At 35.1% G+C, this 27,946-nt stretch overlaps 1 protein-coding gene across 3 annotated transcripts; it reads left to right on the forward strand.

The window, feature by feature from the left end:
- Positions 1-1,555: 1,555 nt before the first annotated feature.
- LOC124399483 (scavenger receptor cysteine-rich type 1 protein M160) lies at positions 1,556-27,168 on the forward strand. Of its 3 annotated transcripts, XM_046870400.1 has the most exons (18): positions 1,556-1,614; positions 5,826-6,143; positions 6,975-7,079; positions 7,569-7,775; positions 10,072-10,275; positions 10,364-10,669; positions 11,633-11,923; positions 13,986-14,219; positions 14,334-14,627; positions 15,362-15,655; positions 16,407-16,700; positions 17,631-17,894; positions 19,453-19,731; positions 20,899-21,021; positions 24,031-24,111; positions 24,766-24,837; positions 25,950-26,102; positions 26,181-27,168. In XM_046870400.1, the coding sequence occupies exons 1-18, from the start codon at positions 1,572-1,574 to the stop codon at positions 26,348-26,350; spliced, it is 3,732 nt and encodes a 1,243-aa protein (XP_046726356.1). In that variant the 5' UTR covers positions 1,556-1,571; the 3' UTR covers positions 26,351-27,168. The 3 variants fall into 3 exon arrangements, 2 of the variants coding, with proteins under 2 accessions (XP_046726356.1, XP_046726357.1); XM_046870401.1 differs by lacking the exon at positions 7,569-7,775; XR_006928242.1 differs by lacking the exons at positions 25,950-26,102; positions 26,181-27,168 and having other exon boundaries at positions 20,877-21,021; positions 24,766-24,822.
- The last annotated feature ends 778 nt before the right edge of the window (positions 27,169-27,946 follow it).

A 27,946-nucleotide genomic window follows, 5' to 3' on the forward strand; every position in this document is an offset into this window, starting at 1 on the left:
CATGTGGTGCACGTGTCAGGTTGCTGAAGCCGTTAAGGAAATGACAGGCTGCCTGGGCTTGTGCAGCAGATCCGTGGTGTAATCAGAGAGGTGTTGATGAAACTCATGTTAAACCCACAGAGCAAAGACGCATTAGATAACACCAGTGAAAAGTGGCCTCCTCACCTCGGTCTAAAAAAACGGAATGGATTTCTCAAGAATTGAGTCCAGAATGATTTACAATAATCTCATTTATACATTGGAGCAGTTGAGGCTTGAGGGCCTTGCTCAAGGGCCCAAGAGTGGAAGTTAGCCAATGTATGGGATTTGAACTCACAACCTTTTGATTGATCTTTACCATTGAGATTCCAGTTACTGTACACCTTCTCCCCATGTCTGTAAGGGTTCTCAGTTTTTCTCCAACCTTCCCAAAAATGACACTTGGAGGACGATTGTGAGAGTGTGTGAATGTGTGTGTGTGTGTGTGGGGGTATGTGTGTGTGTGTGAATGTGTGTGTGTGTGTGTGTATGGTGACTAACATTGGGCTGGTGTCCCATCTGGAATATATTTTCACCTCAAAGGCAGTGTTCCTGAGTCTTCATATCTACCTTCACGCTTTCACATGGGTCTCCACATAGACAGAGTTCTTCTAGAGTTCTTCTGGAACCATTAACCATTACTTTCCAACATACCTTTTTTTGTGTAGATTATGTCTACATATTACTCTCTTCCTCACACACACACACACACACACACACACACACACACACACACACACACACACACACACACACACTTCTATCATCTCTGAGCAGGCTGCATAACCACAAAAGCCACAGCACACTGCTAATATATTTCCTCAGAACTGGCACTTCTCATCTCACACACACACACACACACACACACACACACACACACACACACACACACACACACACACACACACACACACACTGAGATGTGATCTTCAAACCACAGTAGTGACTCTTCTGCTTGATCTTTTATGAAACTGCCTTCAGCTTGGTTACCTGAAAAATCACCAATGCAAATTATTTGATATTTTTTATTTCTCCTCGTAAAACTGTGCACAGATTCTGTTCAAAAGTTTGCGGACACTTGAGCATAAATTGTTCCTTTTTTTAAAATTACAATCACAATACTTCATTGATTCATGCGAGAGATCTTCCACTCCAATCCATGTAAAGCAGATCTTCATGAAGCTGGCTTGGTTCCTTGTTGTGCTGGAACAGGTTTTTGGGTCTCCTAGTTCAAGTAAGGAGAAAGATTTTTTGCAAAAACGTCCTGTACATTTGTGTGCAACTTTGTGGAAACATTTTGGGGAAGAACCACATATGAATGAAGTCGGGTGTCCCAATACTTTTGCCCATACAGTGTACTTCTCTGATGATGGAGAAAAATAATCTTAGATCCATGTGATCCATCATTCTTACTGATATACATCTATCACATAACCTCTGAGTCTGGTATGAGCAGGTTCTAATGTCCGTATGACATCACACAGAGTTTAAAAGCAGGAGAATTCTCACTCACTCCTCCTTTCTTCTCGCTCTTCCATTTCTCATCAGTGACCATGTTGCTCCTGCTCATATACATTCAGCTTACAGCAATACAAGGCAAGTCATATTTCTGTTTTTACTCAAATGAATGTTTTATTTTGTCTGAATATTCCAATGATCATTATTTCAACAGGTTGATTTGGCATATTCATAACTACATAACAAATCACCAGGAATAAATAACGATTCATGAATTCAACTGTTCATGGTATATTATTATCAGAAAATAGGATTCGAGTAGTTTTTCCAGGTGGAGAAAATGTTTTAATGACGCTGTGATTGTACTGAGATTGGATTTAGGACACATTTTATTCAAATTGCGACCTTCCTCCATAATGCGCAGACTGATCTGAAAGCAAATCCCCACCCGAAAAAATTACATAAAAAAAAAAAAAAACCCCATTAAATTAGACTAATAAAATTCAAACTTTAAAACTAAATCTTTCTTTAAACATTGTAATTTCTGTTATTTTTTACATTTATTAATTTACAAAATAAAATAAAATAAATAATCTTTTTTATAATAATTCATACATTTTACAATTATAATATAATATAATTAATAAAATATATTAACATTACAAAAAGTGTATTTTAAAAAATATGTTTATTCTAAATTGATTTTTTTCTTTAAAGCTGCTTTGTCTCTATTATTAGAAGTGCTGTACAAATAAAATAATATGAAATAAATACATTAAATAATATTATATTATACATTTTATTATATATATTTATAAAAGAAGGAACTAATTGTAATATACATGATGAATTATGGATCTCTATAGTTAACAATGTACAGAAGAATCACACTACATTTCTAACATTAACCTCTGCCCATGTTAATGTCAAAATCAATTGCTCAATCAATAAATTGCTTAATAAATTCATTGGTTAACTAGTAAGTAATACGCTTATTACAGGATCCAGCTGTATGTTAGCATGTCAACTTGCAGCCATCCAGCTGTGGATTCTCTTTGGGAAGTTTTTGTGCCGATCAGTCGGCTGATACTTTATCATTCGCGCTGTAACACTGTGGTGCTGAACATCGATGCTGAGATTCAGTACAACTGCACTGTAGTGTTTGTGTGATTGTCTATACATCAGCTTTTTATGTGCTGTAACACAATTTCACCCGACAATAAATTATAATTTTTTTTTTTTTTAAACAAATACATTTCTGACTATATAATCTCAAAGAAAAGCACATAAACAAACAAACAAAACAAAAATACATAAAGTACACAGTCAGTTACACAGCTTTAAAAATAATTATAATTTTAATGATTTTTTTAAATCATACATTTGGGCCAAACTGAAACTTGAAATGATTGCGAAGGTGATTTCTTGATGCATTAAAGTTTTAATTCTGGGAATAATTTTTTTTTTAATTTGGGGAATTTAAAAGGCAGAATTAAAACTTTAATGCATTAAAAATGACAAAAAAATGTGATTGAATTCATTTTAAATTTCTCATTAAAGATAAAGAATGGAAATAAAAGTTTAGAAATTAGTTAGACAAATTATGTGTAGTAATTAAGTTATTTAAATGAGTAGGTATTTAAGATAGACAGAATCGATACTAATATATTGATTAATACTCCTTTATTTTTAATCTGTGAAATGTTTGCTAGTTAAAGTTGTAATTTTGTGGGTAATCTACAATGCCATTCATTTCTAAAGGATACTCCTGTGGTTATTTGAAGATTTTTCACCAGATAATTATTGGAAAGATTCATTTCTTCATGCATAAAAAATAAAATAAAAAACGGTCACTAAAGGAAGTACATAAATTCATATATAATTGCTATAAGCATGCATATTTTTCAATTCATTTTAATAATTATAACAACATTATTATTATTATTATTATTATTATTATTATTAATAATAATAATAATAATAATAATAATAATAATAATAAATGACCACTTTATATCAATTAAATTGATTTTTCTAATTCATCACATTTCTAAATGTAAAAATTTCTAATTTACATTTATTTATACATACAGTATATACAGATATTTAATACCACGAGACAAAAAAAAAAATATATATATATTAACTGATGAATAATTATTAAGGAATTAAAATGGATAAAGATTAATATATACATATAATATTATAATATATACTTAAAATAATAATGCTGTAATATGGACTTTTTTATTGCTTTTATTTCAATCAGCGTTTCACACCAACCTCTTCTATACATATATATATATATATATATATAAATATTTCTAAATAAATATAATTAACAGTAAACCCTTCAGTGTTTTATTCTATAAGTATGCTTTACTGATACCAACATAATTACATGAAAAACAACAGAAAATTACAAAACAATTACAAAAAATTATCTAGAGATAAAGGACAGTGAGTCTAATTAAGGCATTTTTTTGGTTCTTTATATTCTTTATATATATATATATATATATATATATATATATATATATATATATATATATATATAATAAGAGAGAGAGAGAGAGAGAGAGAGAGAGAGAGAGAGAGAGAGAGAGAGAGAGATATGAACATGCTGAAACATACACTGTATATATTGCCATCATAATATATACATATTGCCATTATGATACTGGTAAATATGATACATTATAATACTGGCTTTATTATATATACAGTAAACTGCATATACTGGCATTATTTAATATAATATACACACACACACACACACACACACTCACACACACACACACACACACACACACACACACACACACACACACACACACATATATATTGCCATTATGAAATATATACTGGAAGGCATTTAATAACTATATAATATAAAGCAGATACTACATGCACATGCACACTGTATATACTGGATTCTCACATCACTACACTACCGGCTATAATTACATCATATACACACTTCATTTACAGTCCTGCATCCTATAGCCGTGAAACGGCTTCAGAACTTCATCCATCTCTAACATACTGCCATCCAAATCAAGTTTTAATATCGTCGAGTGCTGCTACAGAGCGCGTTCTAATAAGCACATGAAATCATTGATTTGGGTCGCTTGAAATCTTTGGACTGTCATAATCATATAAAATTCATCAAGCAGCATCTAATAGCAGCTGATGAAAAGGATAGAAAATATCGCTTCTAGACTTTTTATATTATTATTATTATTATTATTATTATTATTATTATTATTATTATTATTAATTTATTTATTTATTGCCAGAGTTAAAATGACCATCCAGTCAGTCAGTTTGATTTCTATTCTTATTTATTTCTATTTCAATTTTTATCTGTTCTTCTATTTGCATTTTTTTAAATATATAAATAATATATATTTATATATTTAAAAAAATATATAAATAATATATAAAAAATATAAAATATTTATTAATCAATTAACATTTAATATTGTTTTATTACTTTGTATAAAATGTGTAAAATATCACTTTATCATCATTTTATTATGTTATATATGAAAACGTCAATAAAATATTAGCAGCTTATATTAATGCTCTGTGTGTGTGTGTGGTGTGTGTGTGTGTGTGTGTGTGTGTGTATGTGTGTGTGTGTGTGTGTGTGTGATACTTATTTGGGCAGCTCTGTGGTATAAGTGAACCTGCTTATGTGAAAACTTGACATGTGCTTATCAGAAAATCTGCAGACACGCAACTCTGCGCCTGCACCTTCTCTCAGATAAGAGCAGAGGTTCAGCAGGGTGTGTGTGTGGTTACCCAGCACTCTGCATTTTACACCTAAACCGATATTTTCCACTTACCAAATGTGCTCCATTTCACAAACATATAAAACTCCTCGCAACATCAAATATCAATTAAATTATTTATTGAATAATTATTGAAATGAAGCTTTATACTTGCCACATGCACTTTACAACACGTGTAGAATTCTTTCTTCACATGTCTCAGCAATGTTTAGAAGCTGAGGTCAGAGCCCCTGGAGAATAGAGGGTTTATGCACCCCAAGAGTGGCATCTTGGCGATACTGGGGCTTGAACCCTCGACCTTCCGATCAGACTATTGAGCTACTACCTTTTCAAGCATGATAGTTTAATACACATTATTATACATTAAGTGAAGAAAGTCTGGTAATGACCACAGTTCAGCATCACATACAATCATTTCTATGTACTTACTTTTATATATGATTTACTATTTAATCCTGATTTTCTGTTCTATTATTATTATTATTATTATTATTATTATTATTATTAACCAGTTCAGTGCATTATTTTTTCTGGCTACTTTTCCTTATACAGCACAAGACTATCGAATAGCTTTGCGGGGTTCGAGTCACCCGTGTGAGGGCCATGTGGAGCTGTACTACCAAAACCAGTGGGGTTTGGTGGGTCATCATGGGTGGAAGTCTGCAAACGGTGAGGTCGTGTGCAGGTCTTTAGGCTGCGGTAAACATGTGAAATCTGGGGTTCTATACCACAAATTCAACGGTTCTCTGATTTCGAACTTTTGGTTGGATGAGATCAACTGTACGGGGAACGAGCAAAACCTCTGGAACTGCGCTTCAAACGGCTGGAATATCACTCACTGTCGAAATTATGTCTCAGTGGTTTGTTCAGGTGAGTAAATATTTTATTTTCATTTCGTTACCTATCTGAAGTTACCTCCAATCCATCGTTCTACACTTAAGATTGGAGAAACCAGTTCCCCTGCTCGATATGAGAACCACAGAACAAATTACTCAATATCAGGATCATATTTTCCTTCTTTTGGACTTAAAGAGACAAAATGAAACCAATATAGAAAGAGTGCAAAGAACAACATCATAGTCCAGGAGATGCTTGAAAAAAAAACACTAAAAAAAATCTAATACTGCAGACTGCCGTCAAACATGTTCAATAAACTTCTCCACACAAAAAACCCAATAATCACTGATGGCATACATTAGTTCATAAGAGCTTTTTTTTCCCTCAATCCTGCTGTTTTATACTATTAATCATTAATCATCTACATATAAATCAGAATCGAGATCTTGGTGTCGTAAAACACCTGACATTTCCAGCCATATGTGTTTTTTTTTCTCAAACTCTTAGCACAAAGTCGAAGGCACACAGTTGTATAGAATTTTTCCTTCACTTAAGCTTGGAGACCCAAATCTGTTCCAGCATGAAAATGCTCGTGTGAACAAAGCCAGCTCCATGAAGATCTGCTTTCCATGGGTTGGAGTGGACCTTCTATAGAGCTTACTGGGTTTCCTGCTAAAAACATTTGGGTGAAGGCGAAATTTCTTGCTAATGCATCCAAAGATGTGTCATACAGTTTGGTGCCTCCATCTTTGTGGTACAGATTTGGGAAAAAAAGAACCACATACAGGTGTGAAAAGTTGATGTGTATGTTTCTCTTTGGTATATTTTGGTAAATTGGTGTAAAAGTTTGTTTTATCAACACAGGAAACATTTCTCTGAGTCTGAATCTACATGGAGTAACTGGCGAGTGTGCTGGAGAGGTTAAGTTCACGACACCGAGTGACGTATTTGTGTGTGAGGAACACTGGGGTGAGTTTCACATAACATAGCTACTGAATGGTAAACATCTTCTCAGCTTGGCCATATTATTTATGTAGCCTTGTACTATTGTGTGTTGTTCCACGGTCTTGAAGAAATGTAGGAAGAAATCGCATGTTTTGGTGCAATGTTTTGGTCACCAGGATGAGGCTAAATTGAATTGAATAGTTCAGCCATTAAACTCTAGATATACATCAGTTGGATCTCTTGATTCTGATGCCACAGTCTTTTGGGCGTGCTTCTCCTTTCTCTTACTCCACCTCATAACAGCAGCAGGAAGGTTCTCATCATCCCCATTTTTGTTTAACGACTTATTCAGCAGCGGCAAATCTAGTCCTCCAAAACCTTACATTCCCATAACTCATGTAACACAATGTTCAATCTGTGCATCATTTTTTTGATACTATATTAGCTACCTTCAACATTGCTTCTGCAAGGCACTCTCAATCTCCTAACATGTGAAACTGTTTTCTTATGCAGATACAGGCAAAGCTAATAAGGTGTGCGAAGAACTTAACTGTGGGAAATATTTGAAGTACTTCATGTTGAAGATGTCGAATTTGACAGCAAATTCCAAAAGTGTGGCCCTAAATTGTCAAGGCAACGAAGACTTCTTATGGCAGTGTGTGAAATGGACAGCACCTATATCAAACATCTGCCAAAATAAAATAGGCATCATCTGCTCTGGTAACACTCCAAATTCTGTCCAGGATCTCTGTGTTTGTTTGTTGAAGCCTTGGAGGTTTTTTCTATAATTATCAATGCTATTATACACTATATGGACAAAAGTATCAGGACACATGACCTTTCCTGCCATATGTGGTTCTTCTCCAAACTGTTCCCACAAATCCAGAGGCACACAATTGTACAGGACGTCTTTAGATGTAGTATAATAAAATGTTGCGTTCACTTAAACTTGGAAATCCAAACCTGTTCCAGCATATCAATACCCCTGTGCACAAAACCAGCTCCATAAACATCTGCTGAGGAGGATCGTGAGTGGTCTCAACCCTACTGAAGACCTTTAGGATGAATGTGAATGATGACTGCACCCCAGGCCTCCTCACCTTCTCACCAACATCACTACCTGACTTGACTAACACACTTGTGGCTGATGTCCTCAAGCACATGCTTAAAATCTAGTGGAACATCTTCCCAGAAGAGTGGAGGGAATTATAAATGCAAATTAGGACTAAATGTGGAATGCGATGCTCAAAAGGTACATATACTTATGACCAGGTGTCCGCAAACTTTTGGCAATATAATGTACAATCTACCACACACATCAGTTTTCACAGTTTTCACCTATTTCGTAGTAAATGTTTACATTTTTTACAATTTTCTAAATAATACATAAACTGAAATACACTATAAGGACAAAAGTTTGTGGACACCTGATCATAAGATGGGTATCAACCGTAATTTCCAGACTATTAAGCTCACCCATATATAAGCCGCACCCACTAAATTTTACAAATATTTTTATTTTTAACATGAATAAGCCGCACCTGTCTATAAGCCCCCTGTCTACACTAATGTACTTTACACAGGCTTTAACGAAAGACACGTTACACACGGGGTAACGGGTGAGATATGTTGCGCTTCCTTTGAGAGCATAGCGGTATTTTGGGAATAGCATGCCACTGCTCAGTTCTAAGTTTCTTTGACTAACCCGTAACGCTGTTGCCAAGAAAAATAAAAAAGCACGAGTTTTGGAAACCTGTCTGTGCTTATATGATTTCTGTTGTAACTGGAGTTAGCGAGCTCTCCCTTCACCCAGACTCAACGCGTTACAACGGCTTGTATCTAAACAGTAGCTACCAAGAAAGTCATTGTTCACTGTCTTCCTCCTTCCTTTCACAACTATTTCTCTCGGGAGTTTACTTTTTGTATCGTCGTGCGTTTAAAAATCACCCGATGGACGTTTTTCTCCCGATAACGTGCAGCTCAGAACACAGGTGAGGTGCGTTTTTTCGTTTCCGTTCGGAAATTTCATTGGTCTAATGTTATGGGGTTCAGTTTTTTGGCTTGAAGTTTGTAAAACTGGGAAAACCCAGGAAAAATCCATAAATAAGCCGCTTCGTTGTTTAAGCCGCGGGGTTCAAAACGTGGGAAAAAAGTAGCGGCTTATAGTCCGAAAAAATACGGTACTTCTTTTTGAACATCTGCATTTAGTCCCTATTTACTGTAATTATAAGCTCTACTCTTCTGGGAAGATGTTCCAGGTTATTTTGTGGATATTCGATGTAGGTGAGAAGGTGAGGAGGCCTGGTGTGCAGTCAGCTTTCACATTCATGCTTCCACTCCAACCCATGTAAAGCAGATCTTCATGGAGCTGGAACTTTGTTCTTTGTATCATGCTGGAACAGGTTTGGGTCTCCTAGTTCAAGTGAAGGAAAATTTTCATGTTTCATCATCCAAAGACGTCCGAAATTTTGTGTTTTGATCATTTATTATTTCGATGAACAAAGTCAACGTTGCTTTTCAGCGTTTCGTTCTTTGGTCAGCGATAACATACTGTGTGTAACGGTAAAGAAAATCTTTCTGCATTGTTTCAGTAAAATAAGTTTGTTTTAAAAAGTATAAAAATGAAATAGACAGAAATAAACTTTAATTTGTGTTAAAATCAGTGCATTCTGAGGGAATTGGTTTTAATTCTCAGATGATTTTTCCTACGGAAGTCCTAAGAGGCCATGCAATATAAAAAATTTTTTTTGTTTTCTTAATAACTCTGAGTCAAAATAATGACAATTTTCTTGTGAAAAAAATTCTTTCGATGTCGAGGTCACGAGAAAATGAAGTCACAATCACGAGAAAACAATCCACGTTATGCCGAGATCATGGGAAAACAAGACATGATTCTATAATGCATGGACTCTCAAAACCTCTGTAATTTACCGTATAAATGTAACATTATAAATCCCATACAGTGTGAACTGTGGTACCTTATGGAAAGTCGTGTCCGGTTGCTTTTATTGAACAGGTTATGAGGGCGTCCGTCTGCATGGTGGTGCTAATGTTTGTGAAGGAACTTTGGACAAGAAGAAGTACAGCACTGAAGAAAATTGGAAGGAAGAATCGTGTCAAGGGTTTAATAAGAGTGAGCTGGATAAAATGTGTGCTAAGATGAAGTGTGGAAAAGCTGCTGCTGTGAATCCATGCATAAACACAACGCTTAATTGCACAGGTGAGCAGATTTTTGTGTCATTTAATAAAAATTAAAAAAATCCCATGAAAGTGTTTGGTTTATAGCTTCAGTTGACCATGTCTTTCAGATCGGGTCAAGGTAGAGCTAAGAAACGAGAAACGTCCGCTGATGTGTTATGGGGACGTCTACTTCAATGTGAATGGCGCTCACCAGGCGATGTGTGTCGATAACAACGTTTCCTTTGAGAAAGCTGGTGAGGTGGTGTGCAGAGAGCTGAAATGTGGAAGCCTGCTCTCTGTATCGCTAAACACTCAATTGATGGATAGCATGATTAGCCATGTTGAATGCGATGGACAGGAGAAATCTCTGTGGGAGTGCATATACAAGTCTGATGCAAATAGACCTTGCAAAACCATCAATGTTATATGCTCAGGTAACTGTACTATAATAAACTACCTTATATTTCTTTATGGAAGTTAAACAGTGATATGAAACAGGAACAATTACAGGAACAATTACAAGGATATATTTCTACAATAATGTCTTCATTGGGGTGTGAATCCATGCAATGACACAAGGCCTAATTAGATTTTTGTCATTAAAAAAAGAAAAATGTCCCTTTAAAGACATCATTGTAGTAATATACTTGTAATTGATCCTGCTTAATATCACTGTTTACACTTTTCTAACTTGTACATAGTATATAAATAGATATATTAAAATACTTTCATGCCACACTTACATATTGTTAATACCTCAGGCAATTATGTGCAATAATCTCAGTGAAATAATCAAAATTTGTTGCATGTGTAATAACTTTTATAATCATTATTGCAGTCGGACTTTTCTGTTTTTCACTGTCGCTACACATTTCATTTCACTTAACATACATATATTTATATTTTCTTGTTTTTCATTTTTATGCTAATCTTTACTTTGATCTTTTACTGTAAGAAACTGCAACCAAACAATTTCCAAACTTCTCTTAAACTCTGTATTTCGGCTCCATACCCTGAAAACCGAACAGCATCGTTTAGTCTCTCCAGCAGTTTCTCCGCTAGTCTCAACACCTCAGTCTGTCCTTTGGCTCCCTCATTCTTATGCCTCCTTTTGTCTCTCTCTTGTCTCTCCTCTCCAGTCTGTCTTTCAATCTCTTCTTCAGCCTTTTTTTCTAATATAACTTCCAGTCCCAGTCTCCCTTTTTTAATTTCTCCCCAATTCCTTGTTCTGCTTCCCCTGCAGTCTCTTTTTTAGCCTTTCCATCAGTTTCCTTGTCTTATCTTTCCTTCAATTTTAGGTTTCTTCCGAATTTATTGTTTGTCTCCTCCCTTTCATTTATTCAGTGTTTTCCTGTTTTTTTCTAGTGCCTCTTAATCTTTCTCCTCTTGATTGTCAGGCTCTCTGGACATGCGTCTGAGCTACGGTCTGGACAAGTGCGCAGGCCAACTGGAGATAAAACACAAGGATTCCTGGTGGAAAATGAACTCTGAAGGCTGGACGAAGCAAAATTCGGACATGGTGTGTCAATATCTCGATTGCGGAGACTCAGTGGATAATAAAAAACATAACTTTGTCAAGAGCAAGTTGTCTGCACTGGATTGGAAGCTGACTTGCAGTGGCTCTAACATATCACAGTGTAGGATGCAATACCAGGGCTTTAAGGGGGATGTCATCATCATCTGCAAAAGTATGACATTTATTATATTGGATTGTGTTGATGTTTCTATATGAATTGTAGTCCACACAAACACAGGGGGTGGTTCTAATTCAGTTTTGTATGTATGCACTCTTTTATACATCCTAAAAGTGGATATAGTACAACCTCACTTCCAATAAGTGTGAAAGGTAAATAAAAATAAAAAAACCAAATGCAATAATTTTGCAAATCTCATAAAGCCATATTTTATTCACAATGTTTATTCACAATGTTTATTCGAAATGTTGAAACTGAGAAAATGTACCATTTTAAGAAAAAATGAAGGTCATTTTGAATTTGATGCTGCAACACAACCAAAATTAGGACGAAGCAACAAAAGTCTGGAACAGTTGGAAAAACATTTTGCAACTAATGAGGTTAATTAACAGCAGTTCAGTAAGATGTTTAAGTATAAATAGTGTATCTTAGAGAGGAAGAGTCTCTCATAAGTAAAGATGGGCGGAGCCTCACCAATATGTGAAAGTCTACAAACTGTGGAACAATTTCAGAATAATTTTCCTCAACATCAAATTGCAAAACAGTTAAGTATCTCGTAATTTACAGAACATATCAACAAAAGTTTTAAAGAATCTGGAAAAAGCTATGCACAAGCGACAAGGTGAAAATAAATATTGGACTGCCATGATTTTTGGGCCCTCAGGGGCCACTGCATTTAAAACAGTCATGTCATGAGACATAATGAAAAACTGTTTAAAAAAGATGTTGAAGTTTTTATTTCTTTTTGAAAACCACGAACACCACGTCTTCTAGACTAAAGAGGATAGGGACTATCTGGCTTGTCATCAGCATTCAGTCTCTGATGGTATGATGGTGGTGCTTTAGTGCCTGTGGAATGGGCTGCTTGCACATTTGGAAAGGCTCCTCAAACGCTGAGGTTTTAGAGCAACAAATGCTTCAATCCAGAAAAAAATTATTTTCCAGGGAAGGCTTTCCATATTTGAGCAAGCAAGTGCATATATTACAACATCATGACTTGATAGTAGGAGAGTGCTGGTGCTGCACTGACCTGCCTGCAGTCTAGACCTTTCACTATTTGAAAACATTTGGTGCATCATGAAACAAAAAATGCAACTAAGGAAACCCAGAACTATTGTGCAGCTAGAATCCTGTATCAGACACATTTGGGACAACATTCCTCTCCCAAAACTTCAGGTACTGGTTTCCTCAGATCCCAGATGCATACAGAAAGAAGACTTGATGGTACTCATTTGTAAACATGACCCTGTAACGATTTCTTTGCGACGTGTTGCAGCCATCAAATTTAGAATTTAGACCTTATTTTTTCTTTAAAATGTTAAATATTCTCAGTTTGAATATTTGATTCGTTTTTTTTTGTTATATTGTGACTAAAATGTGGATTTATGAGATTTGCAAATTGTTGCATTTCTGTTTTTACACAGTGTTCCAATTTTTTGGGAATTGGGTTGTTGTACAATAAATTTGTCTCTAGGTGAAATTGATTGTGTTTGTGTGTACAGAATGTGTGTGTGGTGCCTTGTGAAGGACTGGATTTCAATCCAGAAAATTAATTCTTTTAGACCAGTTGATTGTTTGTTACAGCTCTACTGCGACCCAATTAAGCAGTTCTGAAGATAAAATAATGAAAGGAATACAGTAACATACATTTCTTGGAAGATTGTCATTAAAATTGTGCATTATTGCATATTAATTGAAAACTCAATCCTATGAAATGATATAGAGATGAACATCCACTTTTGAAACACTATTTTCCAAAGACCTCTTTACCTCGTTGTCCAGCTTCAGGCCCTGAGAGACATCTGTAGTTTCTCTACACCAGCCTCTTTCACCAGTCTCCTAAACACCAGTCTGTCCTTCAAACATGCCTTCCATCCACCTATCTTTCTTCCATAAGTTTTTTTTATCAGTCTCAATCTATTCTTTACTTTAACGCCTTCTTGGTTTTTTTTTCTTCATTACCACTTTAATATGTCCACAATTGTTTATAATTCTAAACCTTTAAGTTTACAGATTCCATAGGGCTTTGACCTGATTCTGATTTTTTTCCTGACAGAGTATGAGCTCTGGTTTTTGCATGGCAACTCTTCATGTGAAGGCAGAGTGAAGTCTGAATCAGGTGAATACTTGCAGAACATCACGGACGAAAAGGCTAAAGAAGTGTGTACATGGAATCATTGTGTGCCCTCTACAAACAAAGATATCTTTACAAACCCCCTCGATTGCACTGCAAAACCAAACTCAACCTTCAATTGCTCAGAACCTCAGTATGCTCATGTGAAATGCTCAGGTACACAGTGAAAAGAAGAACTTGAAATACATTTCTATATTGTCTATTTGAAACAAGATCATATCAAATCTTTGTAATGTCATGCTCTTATGGTCACTTGATCTTTCATCTCAGGCTCCAGGGAGGTACGTTTGCAGAACAAATGTCACGGGAAGGTTCTGGTGTGCTCCAATGACAAGTGTGGGGTTTGTGAGGACACTTGGACAAAAGAGCAGTCGAGAATGCTCTGTAAAATGCTGGGCTGTGGAGATGTGATCAATGAGCAGTACAGCGAGAAGAAAACTGGAGATGGAGTGACCATAGCCAGTGTACACTGTTCTGAATCAGCTCAGAACTTCAACCAGTGCAACTTCGTACAACTTAAAGACACTACCTTATGCCAAAATGCAGCCTACGTTGCATGCACAGGTAACGATTCTATTCTCTTCACGGGGGAAAAAACAGGCAATAATTATAATAATTATCTACCATTGGTTCTGGAGACATCACACTAATGACTATCATTGAGTCTTCCAACATTAGTATGGATTTTATAGGCAATACCTGAATAAACTGAATAAAAAACTAAATAATTAACCAGTAGGAACCAAGTATAAGAACTGATTAGATTTTGGAATTGAGCTAAACAGGGTCAAGGTCAGAGCAAGGTCAAATATCTAAAAAAGTCCCGTTCCTTCTTGTCCGTATTATATTTAAAGGAGAGATGTAGCTGTTCTAATAACCTCTACTCTTCTGGGAAGATGTTCCACTAGATTTTGTGGAGATTTGTAGTCAGGTACGGATGTAGATGAGGTGATGAAGCCTACTGGGGTGTACTCAATGTGAAAAAACACTTGAAGGTGTTCATCCCAACCCATGGAAAGCAGATCTTCATAGAGCTGGCTTTGTGCACAGTGGCCCTGTCATGCTGAAACAGGTTTTGGTCTCCCAGTTCAATGAAGGAAAGATTTCATCCTCGCACATTTAAAGGGGTCCTACACAATTGTGCGTGGGGAAATCAGGTGGCACTAAATATAATGGGGACTATGTCACTTCTCAGCAGTGTGTAGTTTATTAAATCTGGTTATTATGTTATTATGAATGTAAATCAACGTGAAGCAGCAATTCTTTATTATTTATAACCTACATGAAATTCTCCACAGGAAGCGTGAGCGTTGTGATGGAAGACCCGAGAGATAAGTGCGCTGGAAACCTGAAGCTGTTTTACGCCGGAGTTTGGCAATCAGTGTGTGCAAAGGGAATCGATACTAAGACCCAGAATGCAATGTGTACAATGCTGGGCTGTGGAAATGCGGTCAGTTTCGACGAGGGTCTCAACAGCACGTTAAAGAGCAAAGGAGTGACAGGAGTCACGTGTTCGGATGGCAACATTTCCAACTGTGACTTCTCCAAAAGTGCAGTACAACAATGCCAAGTTGGCTTCCTCAGTTGCACAGGTACTGTATACATTTTACTCAACAGTGGTTATATTAGAAAGGCACGTGTTTTACACGTGTCAGGACCTGAAGTAATCCTTCATGTTAAGCAGAAATTATAGATAAAAATTATATATATATATATATATATATATATATATATATATATATATATATATATATATATATATATATATACACATGTATGTGGATCTTCACCACACTTTTAACACTCCCTTTGTACCAAACCCTGCTCCATCATGACGATGCCCCTGTGCACAAATCCAGCTTTTGGAGCTGAAGATCTTCTGCTATAGAGCTCTGATCTCAACTTCAATGAACATGAATGGATACATGTACTGCACCCCAGACCTCCTCATCTTACCCACATCAGTACCTGACATAACTAACACTCTTGTAATTGTGAATGAGCACAAATCTTAAAAAAAATCTCATGGAACATCTTCCCAGAAGAGTGGAGTTTATTACTGCAAATGGAGCTAAATGTGGAACGGGATGTTCGAAATAGATTCACATACCAATCTTATGGTGTCCATATCCTTCGCTCCTCATGTGCATCAATGAGCCTCGTCCACCCATGACCCTGTCGCCCGTTCACCACTGTTCCTTCCTTGGAGCACTTCCGTTCTTTAGTACAGTCACAACATCCTGTGTATGAACTGTTCACACATAAAGTGACTTTTCCCAATATCGTGTTTCTAATGAATTGTTCTGATCGACACGTGTCATTAAGGTTTACTTTGTTTTCCAGGTTGGAGAAGGTTGCTGCTCACCAGCACTAAAGAAGCCTGCACAGGTGAAGTGTACCTCCAGAATAACGAGCAAATCTACGCAGTGAGCAGCGATGGTTGGAGCGATCGGGAAAGTGATCAGTTGTGCAAATATTTAAATTGTGGAAATTTTAATAACTCTATGATTAAAGAACAGCAGGTTTATCCTTACTGGAAGAAGAGCTACAATTGCACAGAGAACCAGAGAAGCATCTGGGACTGTGAGAAGGAAAAGGCACCTACAGGGAATCATCATCTGCACATCAGCTGCACGGGTACGGGAACCTGAGAGTGTTAAAGTACACGAGTTGAACCAAAAATGATTATATTGTATATACAGTAACACTGGAGATCTGATGAAGTGGTACTGTTGAATTCTGAATTCTGATTGGTCAGAACATGTTGATTTGAATTTCCTACTCAGCAACTCAAATGATCTATAATTTGCTGATTTAATGTTAAGATTGCGTAAGATTTTGTACGTATTTTCTAAACATCCCATTCCATATTTAGTCTCTGTTTAATGTCTAAATAACTTTAACTCTTCTGGGAAGATGTTCCACCAGATTTTGTGTGCTTGTAGAGATTCATTCCGCCTCAAGGGCGTTAGTAAAGTCAGCTACTGACGTTGGTGAGGTGAGGAGGCCTCACATTTACATTCATCCATGTTCAATAGGGTTGAGGTCAGAGCTCTATAGAAGGAGATCTTCCACTCCATCCAATGTAAAAATATCTTCATGGAGCTGGAACATGTTTGAGTTTCCAAATGTTCTAATAAGTGAAGGAAAAAATCTCCAATACAGTTGTGTGCCTTCAAATTTGTGGCATCCGGAAGAAACAGATACGGGTGAAACGGGTGGAATGGGTGGGTGTCCCAATACTTTTGGATGTGCAGGGTGCATTTATTTAATGTTTTTGTTTCTGGAGAAGCAACTTGAGCAGATTTTCCCATTTCAATGAGCATTTTTGGATACAAATCCACAAGATAAAGGACTTTTTTGGATCGATTGATTGATTGATTGATTGATTGATTGATTGGTTGATTGGTTGATTGGTTGGTTGGTTTATTTATAATTTTTTTGTTCAAGCATTGGGCTAATATGTTTAGAAAAAATGTATAATGTGCTCACTGTGTGTGTGTGTGTGTGTGTGTGTGTGTGTGTGTGTGCGCGTGCGTGTGCGTGTGCGTGTGTGTTTTCCCACAGACAAACCTCAGGTAACACTCAAAGGCAACTGCAGCGGTGAGGTGAGGCTTAAGAACGGTCCCATGTGTTACAAGTCACATCAGACGGAGCATGTGTTCCATGAGCTCTGTCAACAGTTGGGCTGCAGCATGTTCTTCAGAGCCTGGTCCACCAAGTCCCAGGGTAACGCTCGCTACGTGAGCTGCACAGGAAAAGAAAACAATCTGTGGCAGTGCAACTCATGGGAGGATAAGTGTGAAGATGTCGTTTCACTGGCGTGCACAAGTAAGATCCTACAACACTCACGGTGCTGTGTGCATTACAGCCATCAGTTCATTCGGTTCCGATCCAAAACACGGCGATGCTCACTAAATCACTGTATGGCCAAAAGTATTGGAACACCACAACTTTCTACTTATGTGTGCTTCTTCCCCAAACTGTTACCAATCTTGGAGGTGCACAAATGTAGAGCACGACTTTGGATGATGCATGAAACTTTCCTTTCACTTGAACTCTGAGACCCAAACCTGTTCCAGCATGACAATACCCCTGTGCACAAAGCTCCAGCACCATGAAGATCTGCTTTTCATGGTTTGATGTGGAAGATCTCCTGCTATAGAGCTCCAAATCCCAACCCTATTACAACCCAGGCCTCCTCACCTCAGCCAAACATCACTACCTGACTAACATCTACCACTAACCTACTAACATCTATGTAACGCTGAATAAATCTTCATAAATCTCCCCAATCACACGCCAAAATCTAGTGGAGCATCTTCCCAGAAGAGTGGAGGGAGTGAATATGATGTGAAATGTGATGTTCAAAAAGAGGCACAGTTTTATGGTCAGGTGTCCACATACTTTTGTCCATACAGTGTGAATGTATATATATATATATATATATATATGATGTTCAATTAATTTGCGGTTCCTAATGGTATTTTGTTGTTTTGTTTAGAATTCTTTTCTTGATTAAGTTTTCCTGCATGATCTCCACTGATAATGATGCAGTGAGATGTAACACTCTGTTTATCTCTGCCTGAAGACAGCAATGGAGCAGTTCAACTCTGTTTACCCAAACCAGCTTCTAGAAATATCATATATTTACAGTGTATATATATTTATATACAGTACAGACCAAAAGTTTGGACACACCTTCTCATTCAAAGAGTTTTCTTTATTTTCATGACTATGAAAATTGTAGATTCACACTGAAGGCATCAAACTATGAATTAACACATGTGGAATTATATATGGAATTATATACATAACAAAAAAGTGTGAAACAACTGAAAAATGTCATATTGTAGGTTCTTCAAAGTAGCCACCTTTTGCTTTGATTACTGCTTTGCACACTCTTGGCATTCTCTTGATGAGCTTCAAGAGGTAGTCACCTGAAATGGTCTTCCAACAGTCTTGAAGGAGTTCCCCGAGAGATGCTTGGCAATTGTTGGCCCTTTTGCCTTCACTCTGCGGTCCAGCTCACCCCTAAACCATCTCGATTGGGTTCAGGTCCGGTGACTGTGGAGGCCAGGTCATCTGGCGCAGCACCCCATCACTCTCCTTCTTGGTCAAATAGCCCTTGATGCCTGCAGTGTGAATCTACAATTTTCATAGTCATGAAAATAAAGAAAACTCTTTGAATAAGAAGGTGTGTCCAAACTTTTGGTCTGTACTGTATATATATATATATAGTAAGCTGGATTTCTCATTCACATGATGTTCAACATTACTTGAACATCATACTTCATCATACTTGAGTTTTGCTAGTTTTTGCTCTTGGAGCTACAGTAACAACGATCACTGATTCCACATCTCAGTATCTCTTTCCATTTCTGTCCAGAGGCTATTACATGGAGATTCAGCGAAGTTTGTGGAGGCAAACTTCAAGTGAACTACAGAGGAAATTGGGAACCCGTCTGTCCAGTGGACATATACAGTGCAGATAGGTTATGTCAGAAGACAGACTGTGGAAACTTGGTTGAAAAACAGGGTTTGGATGTAAAAACAAACGAGAATGTGGATGTAATGATGCAATGTAAACATGAGCATACCCTTCTGATGCACTGCTTCAAACCAGTACTGAAACCCTGCACGATGCAGGCTGAGATTAAATGTGAAAGTAAGTGTCCTTCATGATCTCTTTGAAATGAGAAGTTCATTTATCGTTAATTTTATTCTTTGCATTGTATACTGATTATTATAGAATTGTATAGTATTTTCTAATTATTGTACAAGCAATATGACTTTATTTGGATGATCTTACAGTAATTATTTTATTATTGTTATTATTAGGGGATTTAGCTTTTTTGGTCTTATTGTCTATGCCAGTTGTTTCTGACCCGGTGTCGCGATCACCACTAGAGGTCGCTAAACATTTTCGAGGTTTTTTTAATTAATTAATTAATTTGTTTATTTTATTTTTGCATTGTATAGTGATTATTATGGTATTATATATAATTTTTTTATTTATTGCACGAGCATTATGACAATTTTTTTTTTTTTTGCCTTATTGTCTATGCCAGTGGTAAAATTAACATTAAAATGTCCTGCTGTTATAGTAAATTCCTAAAATATCCTTATGAATACTTGCAAGTTGCAGCTAATTGTTTGCATTCTGTTGTTTTTGCATTTATTTAAAATGGATACAACAACAACTGTTAAAAATGTTTGATGTGAAATTCGGGGTCTCCTGAAAAAACTATGAGAAACTGGTCTATGCCCTGGTATATACTGTATATTCAGTAATTAATATGTTTCTTTATATATACTATAATTATTATGTGTAGTCACATTACACAACGTTTTGGCCATTATACAGATTATACATTTCATGGAAGTGTTAAATTCTTACATGTGATTGGTCAGGAGCTTGCTGATTAATATTATTATTATTATTATTATTATTATTATTATTATTATTATTATTTTATATATATTTCATGCTCCCTCATCCAAAGACGTCCTGTACAATTGTATGCCTCCGAGTTTGAATGGTGTCAAGAACTTGTTCCACAGTGATCAATGTAATTAAATATGACACCTTGTTTATTTTGATATTGGAACATGGCTGAGGAATTAGAGAAATGAAGGAATTTTATTAAAATGAATAGGAACTTTTGGGAATAGCAGTAATGAGAGGTAACATTGATTATTTAAAATAATTATACACATTATCTCATAATATATTGCATTGTGTGTGTGTGTGTGTGTGTGTGTGTGTGTGTGTGTGTGTGTGTGTGTGTGTGTGTGTGTGTGATTCAACAGTTTTCTGTTTATATATTTCCAGAGTATATACCTTTGGCAAATCCACCAGACATGGGGCTGATTGTAGGGATCGTGGTAGGACTCTTGCTGGTGCTGTTGGCTGCAATAATCTTGTTTAGGAAGAGGAAAACTATACTTGCCGTATGTAAGTAACTCCGTCCAGGCACCATGACATCATGAAATCATGTGAGATAAATAAATGTGTCGATTGTAATCAGAGAAAAACTAATGAGCAAAATTATGTTTTTTTCTTTTTTTTTTTTGCCTTATATAACAAGTTGACCCCCAAAAAATGTTTTCTATTATTCATTAAAACATGAAATGTAGTTAAAAAACTAGATTTGTAGTTTTTCTGTAGTGATAATGAATGGATATTTGTTTCTTAAACTTATTATAAAAAAATATAGAATAGAAGTGTATTATTATATTATTATTAAAAATTTATTTATGATTGTAAAAACCGTACATTTCTAACCTGAATGTGATTTCTGATGTACAAATATACATTATTTTTTATCTTATATGGTTTATTAGTATTCAGAAGTTAAAGGAACACAGATCTGTTCATCATTCTCATAGAATATAAATAAATAAATAAATAAATAAATAAATATTTATATCATCAAACATAATAAAAATTATTTTTTCATTTATATTTCAGAAATCATGGTTATGTTTAAAATGTTATGTTTCTACAATTGTAAATAAAATAATAATAATAATAATAATAATAATAATAATAATAATAATAATAATATCACTACATGTCAGTTTCAGGTCTCTGAATCAAACAAACAAACAAATAATTCTAATCATTGCAATAAATAATAAAAAACATCATCATCATCCTCATTAGGTTGTAGTTTTCTGTTTTAAATTAATTTTCATTAGAGATCGAACGATTCATCAGCAGTTGATTGCTGTAGCTATCGGCTAACGACCGATAACGATATACTGGAGCGTCTGAGAAGGTCCGATGTTATTCCAGTTTTTCTCAGTTGCTTTGTAGCGTTTCTCAGATCAAATCAAACAAACAATTTCTCGTTGCTTTAATCAAATGGCAAATGTTTTAGTACATAAATGTAATGGATTGTGTACGAGTGTCTGCTGTTTCCTACAGGATCAGTCGTTTATGTTTATGTTGATCAAAATATATTCTACTGGTTTCACCTGAAACGTTTTTACCCCCAAAACATCTCAGCATCAGTTCATTGTGTACGTCATTGAACGCAAAACAATTAAAATAATCTGTGAAGCTTACAGTTTCTATTCAGTTTCTTTTGTAAATGTGTTGAATTGATAAATTGTGCAGATGAATGTTAAATGTTACTAATGAAGGCGAGTGAACGGAATCAGATCAACCAATAATCAACCAGTTCTCTAAAACAGGTCAAAGGTGAATCTTGCGAACCTTCAATTGGCAACAAAACACAGAATTACAATTTCTGAAAACGGATGAACAGCCAAGAAAAGAACGAACACGTGCACAGTACAGTAAAAGTGTGAATCCTGTTTGGTCTCTTACAATCAATATAAATCAAATATACATTCAAATAAATACATTTGTGCTGCTGAATCTCACTGATACCAAACAGAAGAAATTCATCCTTGTGCATTTTCATTCGCTGTGATCCAAACCGTAGTTTACATCAAGAAACACTGAAACTGTGCAGCGTCATATTGCGACTAAACATTTAGACGAATTTGTTTGTGAACAATGACAAAAGGACTTTTCATTCTGATGGCAATGAGATGTTCATTCACACAAATACTTACTTTTGAGAGATGAACTGAGGATTTTGAGAAAAGTACTGGCTTTTGAAAGAAATCTAATGCATTGTGCTGTTTGTACAAAGTGTTTTGAGAAATTCACTTCCTGTTTTGCAAATATTTAGGATTAATCGAGAAATGCGCCAAAGCAACTGAGAAAAACTGTAAACAGTACAATAGCGGCCTCTAGAGGCGAGTCACTGAAGTCACGTGCTGTTTGTTTTGTCTTTTTCATAGTGCATTTAATAAAGTCACAGGCAAAATAAAAATGTATTTAAAATATGTTAAACAAACAATAAATACGTTTTATACATTTATATATTTATCGCTTCAGATAGTATTACAGATGAAATCCTACTTTAAAGCTTTGCAATTTCACATAATCGGTCGACCTCTAATTTCCAATTATTCTAAACATAAAGTGCGTTTATTTATAAAATACAACAGATAACAAACAAAAAAACCCCAAACCCCGCTGTCCCAATACTTTGCCTGCATACTGTAATTAAAAATTTTAGCCTTTAATTTATTTCAGATTTACATTTAAATATAACTGTGTTTATATTATTATTATTATTATTATTATTATTATTATTATTATTATTATTATTATTATTATTTTCAGGCCAAATATAAAACGTTTGAAATTATCCGGTCACTTTCTTTCACCACTAGATGGACATCTCAGATCGTCCTCCTGAGATCTTTTGCTGTGCAGGAAGTGGAAAACCTTTGTAATAATAATAATAATAATAATAATAATAATAATAATAATAATAATAATAATACAGGTGGAATAACACCAGCTTAATGGGCATGGATGCATAGATAGATAGATAGATAGATAGATAGATAGATAGATAGATAGATAGATAGATAGATAGATAGATAGATAGATAGATAGATAGATAGATAGATAGATAGATAGATAGATAGATAGATAGAGAAATGCTCTTACTGTATTTTAAATGTATTATCAGTGAAGTAAATAAATAAAACAATAATAATAATAATAATAATAATAATAATAATAATAATAATAATAATAATAATAATAATAATAATAATAATAATAATAAAATAATAATAATTTAAATATTAATAAGAAATAGAAGAGAAGAAGACGAACAAAATGATGCCTACAAGTCAATGTTTAGTTTGTGTCTATTAAATAAATAAATAAATAAATAAATATTATTATCAGTGTAATAATAATAATAATAATAATAATACATGTAAAAATCATCATTATATTTATATAGGTTTTTACCTGTTTATCCTGCACTACGCTAAAACCTATACTGATATGTATAAAATATACAGTGTGTGTAATCAGAAATCACATTAAAAACTCTCTACATCAGAAATCTTCTTGTTTTTACAGTGAGGTCCAAGTTTTCTCCTGCTGAGGATTCTGACGAGGAGTACAGCGAAAATGAGATGCAGAGTTTTGCAGAGCAAAAAGGTGATTTGTGGTTTAATGCTTTTTAGGATGATCATGATTTCACACTGCAGTGTTATTAAAGTGATATTTATTTCTTAGGACTGGAGGATGTTTATTATCTCAGAGCCATGTAGCCTGAAATGTTCTATACTATATTATATATACATATTGAATATACACTATATGGACAAAAGTATTGGGACACCTGATTTTTTGTGTGTGGTTCCTCCTCAGACTCTTAGCACAAGTTTGGGGCACACACTTGTGTAAGACGTCTTTAGATGCAGTAGCATGAAATTTTTCATTCACTTGAACTAGAAGACCCAAACATGTTCCAGCATGTCAATACCCCTGTGCACAAAGCCAGCTCCATGAAGATCTGCTTTACATGGGTTGTAGTGGAAGATCTCCTGCTAAACAGCTCAAACACTATTGAACATCTTTAGGATAAATTGTACATGTTGACTGCACCCCAGGTTTCCTCACAACAAGCGCACTAGAAAATGTAGTGGAACATCTTCCCAGAAGAGTGGAGGAGCAAATATGATCTAAATGTGGAATGAGATGTTCAAAAACCACACCCCAATACTATGCTCAGGTGTCCACAAACTTTTGTCCAGGTAGTGTTTGATATTTATTTGTTATATTGTAACTTTTTAATTGATCCCCAAAAAGGTGCGTTTGAAACAGATGATTATGATGATATTGATGCCACGATGAACTCCATAGAGGACAATAACAGCCAAGGTGCATTTACACTTCACATTATTCATTTTATACAACATTTTATAGCTTTCATTAGACCACGGTGTCTACCTCATTCACATACACCTACCTGAACGTATAATCATTGTGTCTTATTCCATTTAAATTCAAATGAAAACATCTACACATATAAAATGTACATTTAAATGTATTTTAACCAAAATAAATTATACATTTGGACGGTTTGATTAACTATTAGCACTCGTGTGTATTAGAGACCGACCTGTATTTACTAACTCAACCTCTAAATGTGTGTGTGTGTGTGTGTGTGTGTGTGTGTGTGTGTGTGTGTGTGTGTGTGTGTGTGTGTGTATATATATATATATGCTATATACTAGAATTAATAATATTAATAATACATAGTTTTTACATATGCATCTAATAATTAACTGTTATACACTGTATATATATATATATATATATATTCTGTATATAAGGAGCAGTTGATATTTATCAGTTTATATTAAAAGCCTACACCTGAGCTCTTATTTAGAGAGCAAACAGTCATCTGGAGTGATATCTCGGCTAAAATGCTCTTCCCAGTCCAACTCAACTGCTTCTGGATCACAATGAATTTTTGAAAAAACACGATTCAACAAGTTTCCTTTCACTGCAGCCACAACTGTGTATCAGCAGAAGCTTCGATATTAACCTTATATAGATAGTAAACATGTTGCTACATGCTCTTATTATTATTATTATTATTATCATTATTATTATTATTATTATTATTATTATTATTATTATTATTATTGCTATTATTATTATTATTATTGCTATTATTATTATTATTATTATTATTATTATTATTATTATTATTATCATTATTTCTATCATTATTTCTATTATAATTATTATTATTGTTTTCATTATTATTATTATTATTATTATTATTATTATTTTTTTTTTTTTTTTTTTTAATTTATTTTTTTATTATAAGAAATGGAAAGATATTATATTTCTTACAGTGAGGTTTAAGTGATTAAGTAGTAAAGTTTTCCACCTTTCTGAATTGTACTTGTTCTGTATACTCACCTCACCTCGGGTCTTTACTGTACGTCCTTCTGTGTTCTTATTGATTCTTGTGGTGACAGCAATCTCCTCTGACCATGATGAGGAGAACAGAAGCACAAGCTCAGGCTCCTCTGGAACCGAATATGATGATGTTGATGAAGAAACTGCCAAACCACCAGCAAGCAGCAGTCCCTCTAATCCACTCCTTCCCCCCAGACCTGATAATCTACTCGGTACTGTAACATTCCTTTGTTTTTTTTAACTCGACTTCATGACTAGAATGCGATATTTTATTCCGTTATCCTTTCCAGATGTGGTGACGTTCGAAGCGGAAGTGGAGCCGCAGGAGGACTACGACGATGTTATATTACACCAGGATGTGATCAGGGAGCAAGGAGACAGCTGTGAGGTCCCTGGTCCATCATCAAATCCACCATTACTGCTCTCTAACGCTGAGGCTCAACCTCAGGAAGATGAGTAATCAAGATCATTTTCAGAACCAAATTTGATTTATGTTCATTTTGTTCAATTGAAGTGGCAGAACTTCAGTAGCAACAATGAAATTCAGGGAAAACTGTGTAATGAGAATCAGAACTGTAACTGTAAAGAAGCTCCACATAGAATCTATTTTCAAATCATTTTTTCATGGTGCATGTTCATGTATATAAAACTTATAGTAAATAATTTGGCCAGATTTATATTATAATATGCTTACAATTAAATTTATCTTCAGATGTTAAAAAACTATTTTGTATAGAAGCAGTTGGGTAAATCAATGTAATTTGCCTTAAGCATGAAAACTATGGTGTTTAATGTAATTTTATATTGCTTTAAAAAGAGCACAATTATGATCTTGTTGTGATATTATTATTATTATTATTATTATTATTATTATTATTATTATTATTATTATTATTATCATTTCTTTTATTACTACTTCTACAACTAGAATATCTGCACTTGAATTTAGACTGTTATAGGGAAGTGGTAGCTCTATAGTTGAGACGTCATGAGTTTAAATTCTAGCACTACCAATTTTCCACCATTGGGCCCTTGAGCGAGGCCCTTGATCCTCAACTGCTCAGTGTATAAATGATATAAGTCGCTTTTGATAAGGCTGCAAAATGCAGTATATGTAAAAAAGATATGCAAGTTTTAGTATGGACATTCTGACCTGTCTGCTCTTTGTTTGTTTATTTCCTGCCTCAATCCCATGTTGAAGTTTCTTCAGTATTAACTGCCTGTGTTTGCTTTATTTCCCAACAATATATACAATATATTCCTGAAATAAAACTCCCTCTGCCCTATAAAATCTCGATGTTTGTTCATGATGAATGTTCTGTGATGAACAGGAAGACTGAGGAATGGCTCGGATGCTGTACATTAAACTCTATGTCTCAAACACACTTATAGTTTGATTTACAGCACACAAAGCCATTTTCTCTATTGCATCCTGTTGATCTGAGAAAAAATATAATCCGACTTTGTACATCTGTATCAGATCTGATATTCCACATAATGTCTACATGGGACACCAGACTTTTCCAGCCAGATGTGGTCCTTCCCCAAAATATTACCACAACGTTGGAGACACACAGTTGTATCAGACGTCTTTGGATGCAGGAGCATGAAATTTTGCCTTCATTTAAACGAGGAGACCCCAAACCTGCTCCAGCATGTCAATACCCCTGTGCACAAAGCCAGCTCCATGAAGATCTGCTTTACATGGTTTGGAGTGAAAGATCTCCTGTTATACAGCTCCAACCCTAATCAAAACCCCAGACCTCCTCACCTTCTCACCTACATCATTACCACACTTTCAATTAAATTTAATTAAATTGAAGAGGAGCAGGAACAGTGGTTACTGGAGCCTCAGGAACATGTTTAACTCGACCGAGAGAGAGAGAAAGAGAGAGAGAGAGAGAGAGAGAGAGAGGGTGACAGGAAGAGAAGGATATGGATTATTAAGTGTCCTTATTGTTGTATGAAAGTTAATGTCACTGTGCAGTTTGGACTCCAGCAAGACTCGCTATGGCAGCATAACTAAAAGGGAGAACCAGAAGGTAACACAGACATG

The sequence above is a fragment of the Silurus meridionalis genome, chromosome 17, assembly GCF_014805685.1.
Source record: "Silurus meridionalis isolate SWU-2019-XX chromosome 17, ASM1480568v1, whole genome shotgun sequence".
Taxonomy (NCBI): domain Eukaryota; kingdom Metazoa; phylum Chordata; class Actinopteri; order Siluriformes; family Siluridae; genus Silurus; species Silurus meridionalis.

What these genes read in the sequence shown, in the direction of transcription:
- LOC124399483 (XM_046870400.1), top strand. Translation starts at nt 1,572, where the DNA reads ATGTTGCTCCTGCTCATATACATTCAGCTTACAGCAATACAAG. An exon ending in TGTGTGTGAGGAACACTGGG is followed by an intron (nt 7,080 to 7,568) that starts GTGAGTTTCACA and finishes TTTCTTATGCAG; the next exon opens with ATACAGGCAAAGCTAATAAG. An exon ending in GAAAACTATACTTGCCGTAT is followed by an intron (nt 21,022 to 24,030) that starts GTAAGTAACTCC and finishes TTGTTTTTACAG; the next exon opens with TGAGGTCCAAGTTTTCTCCT.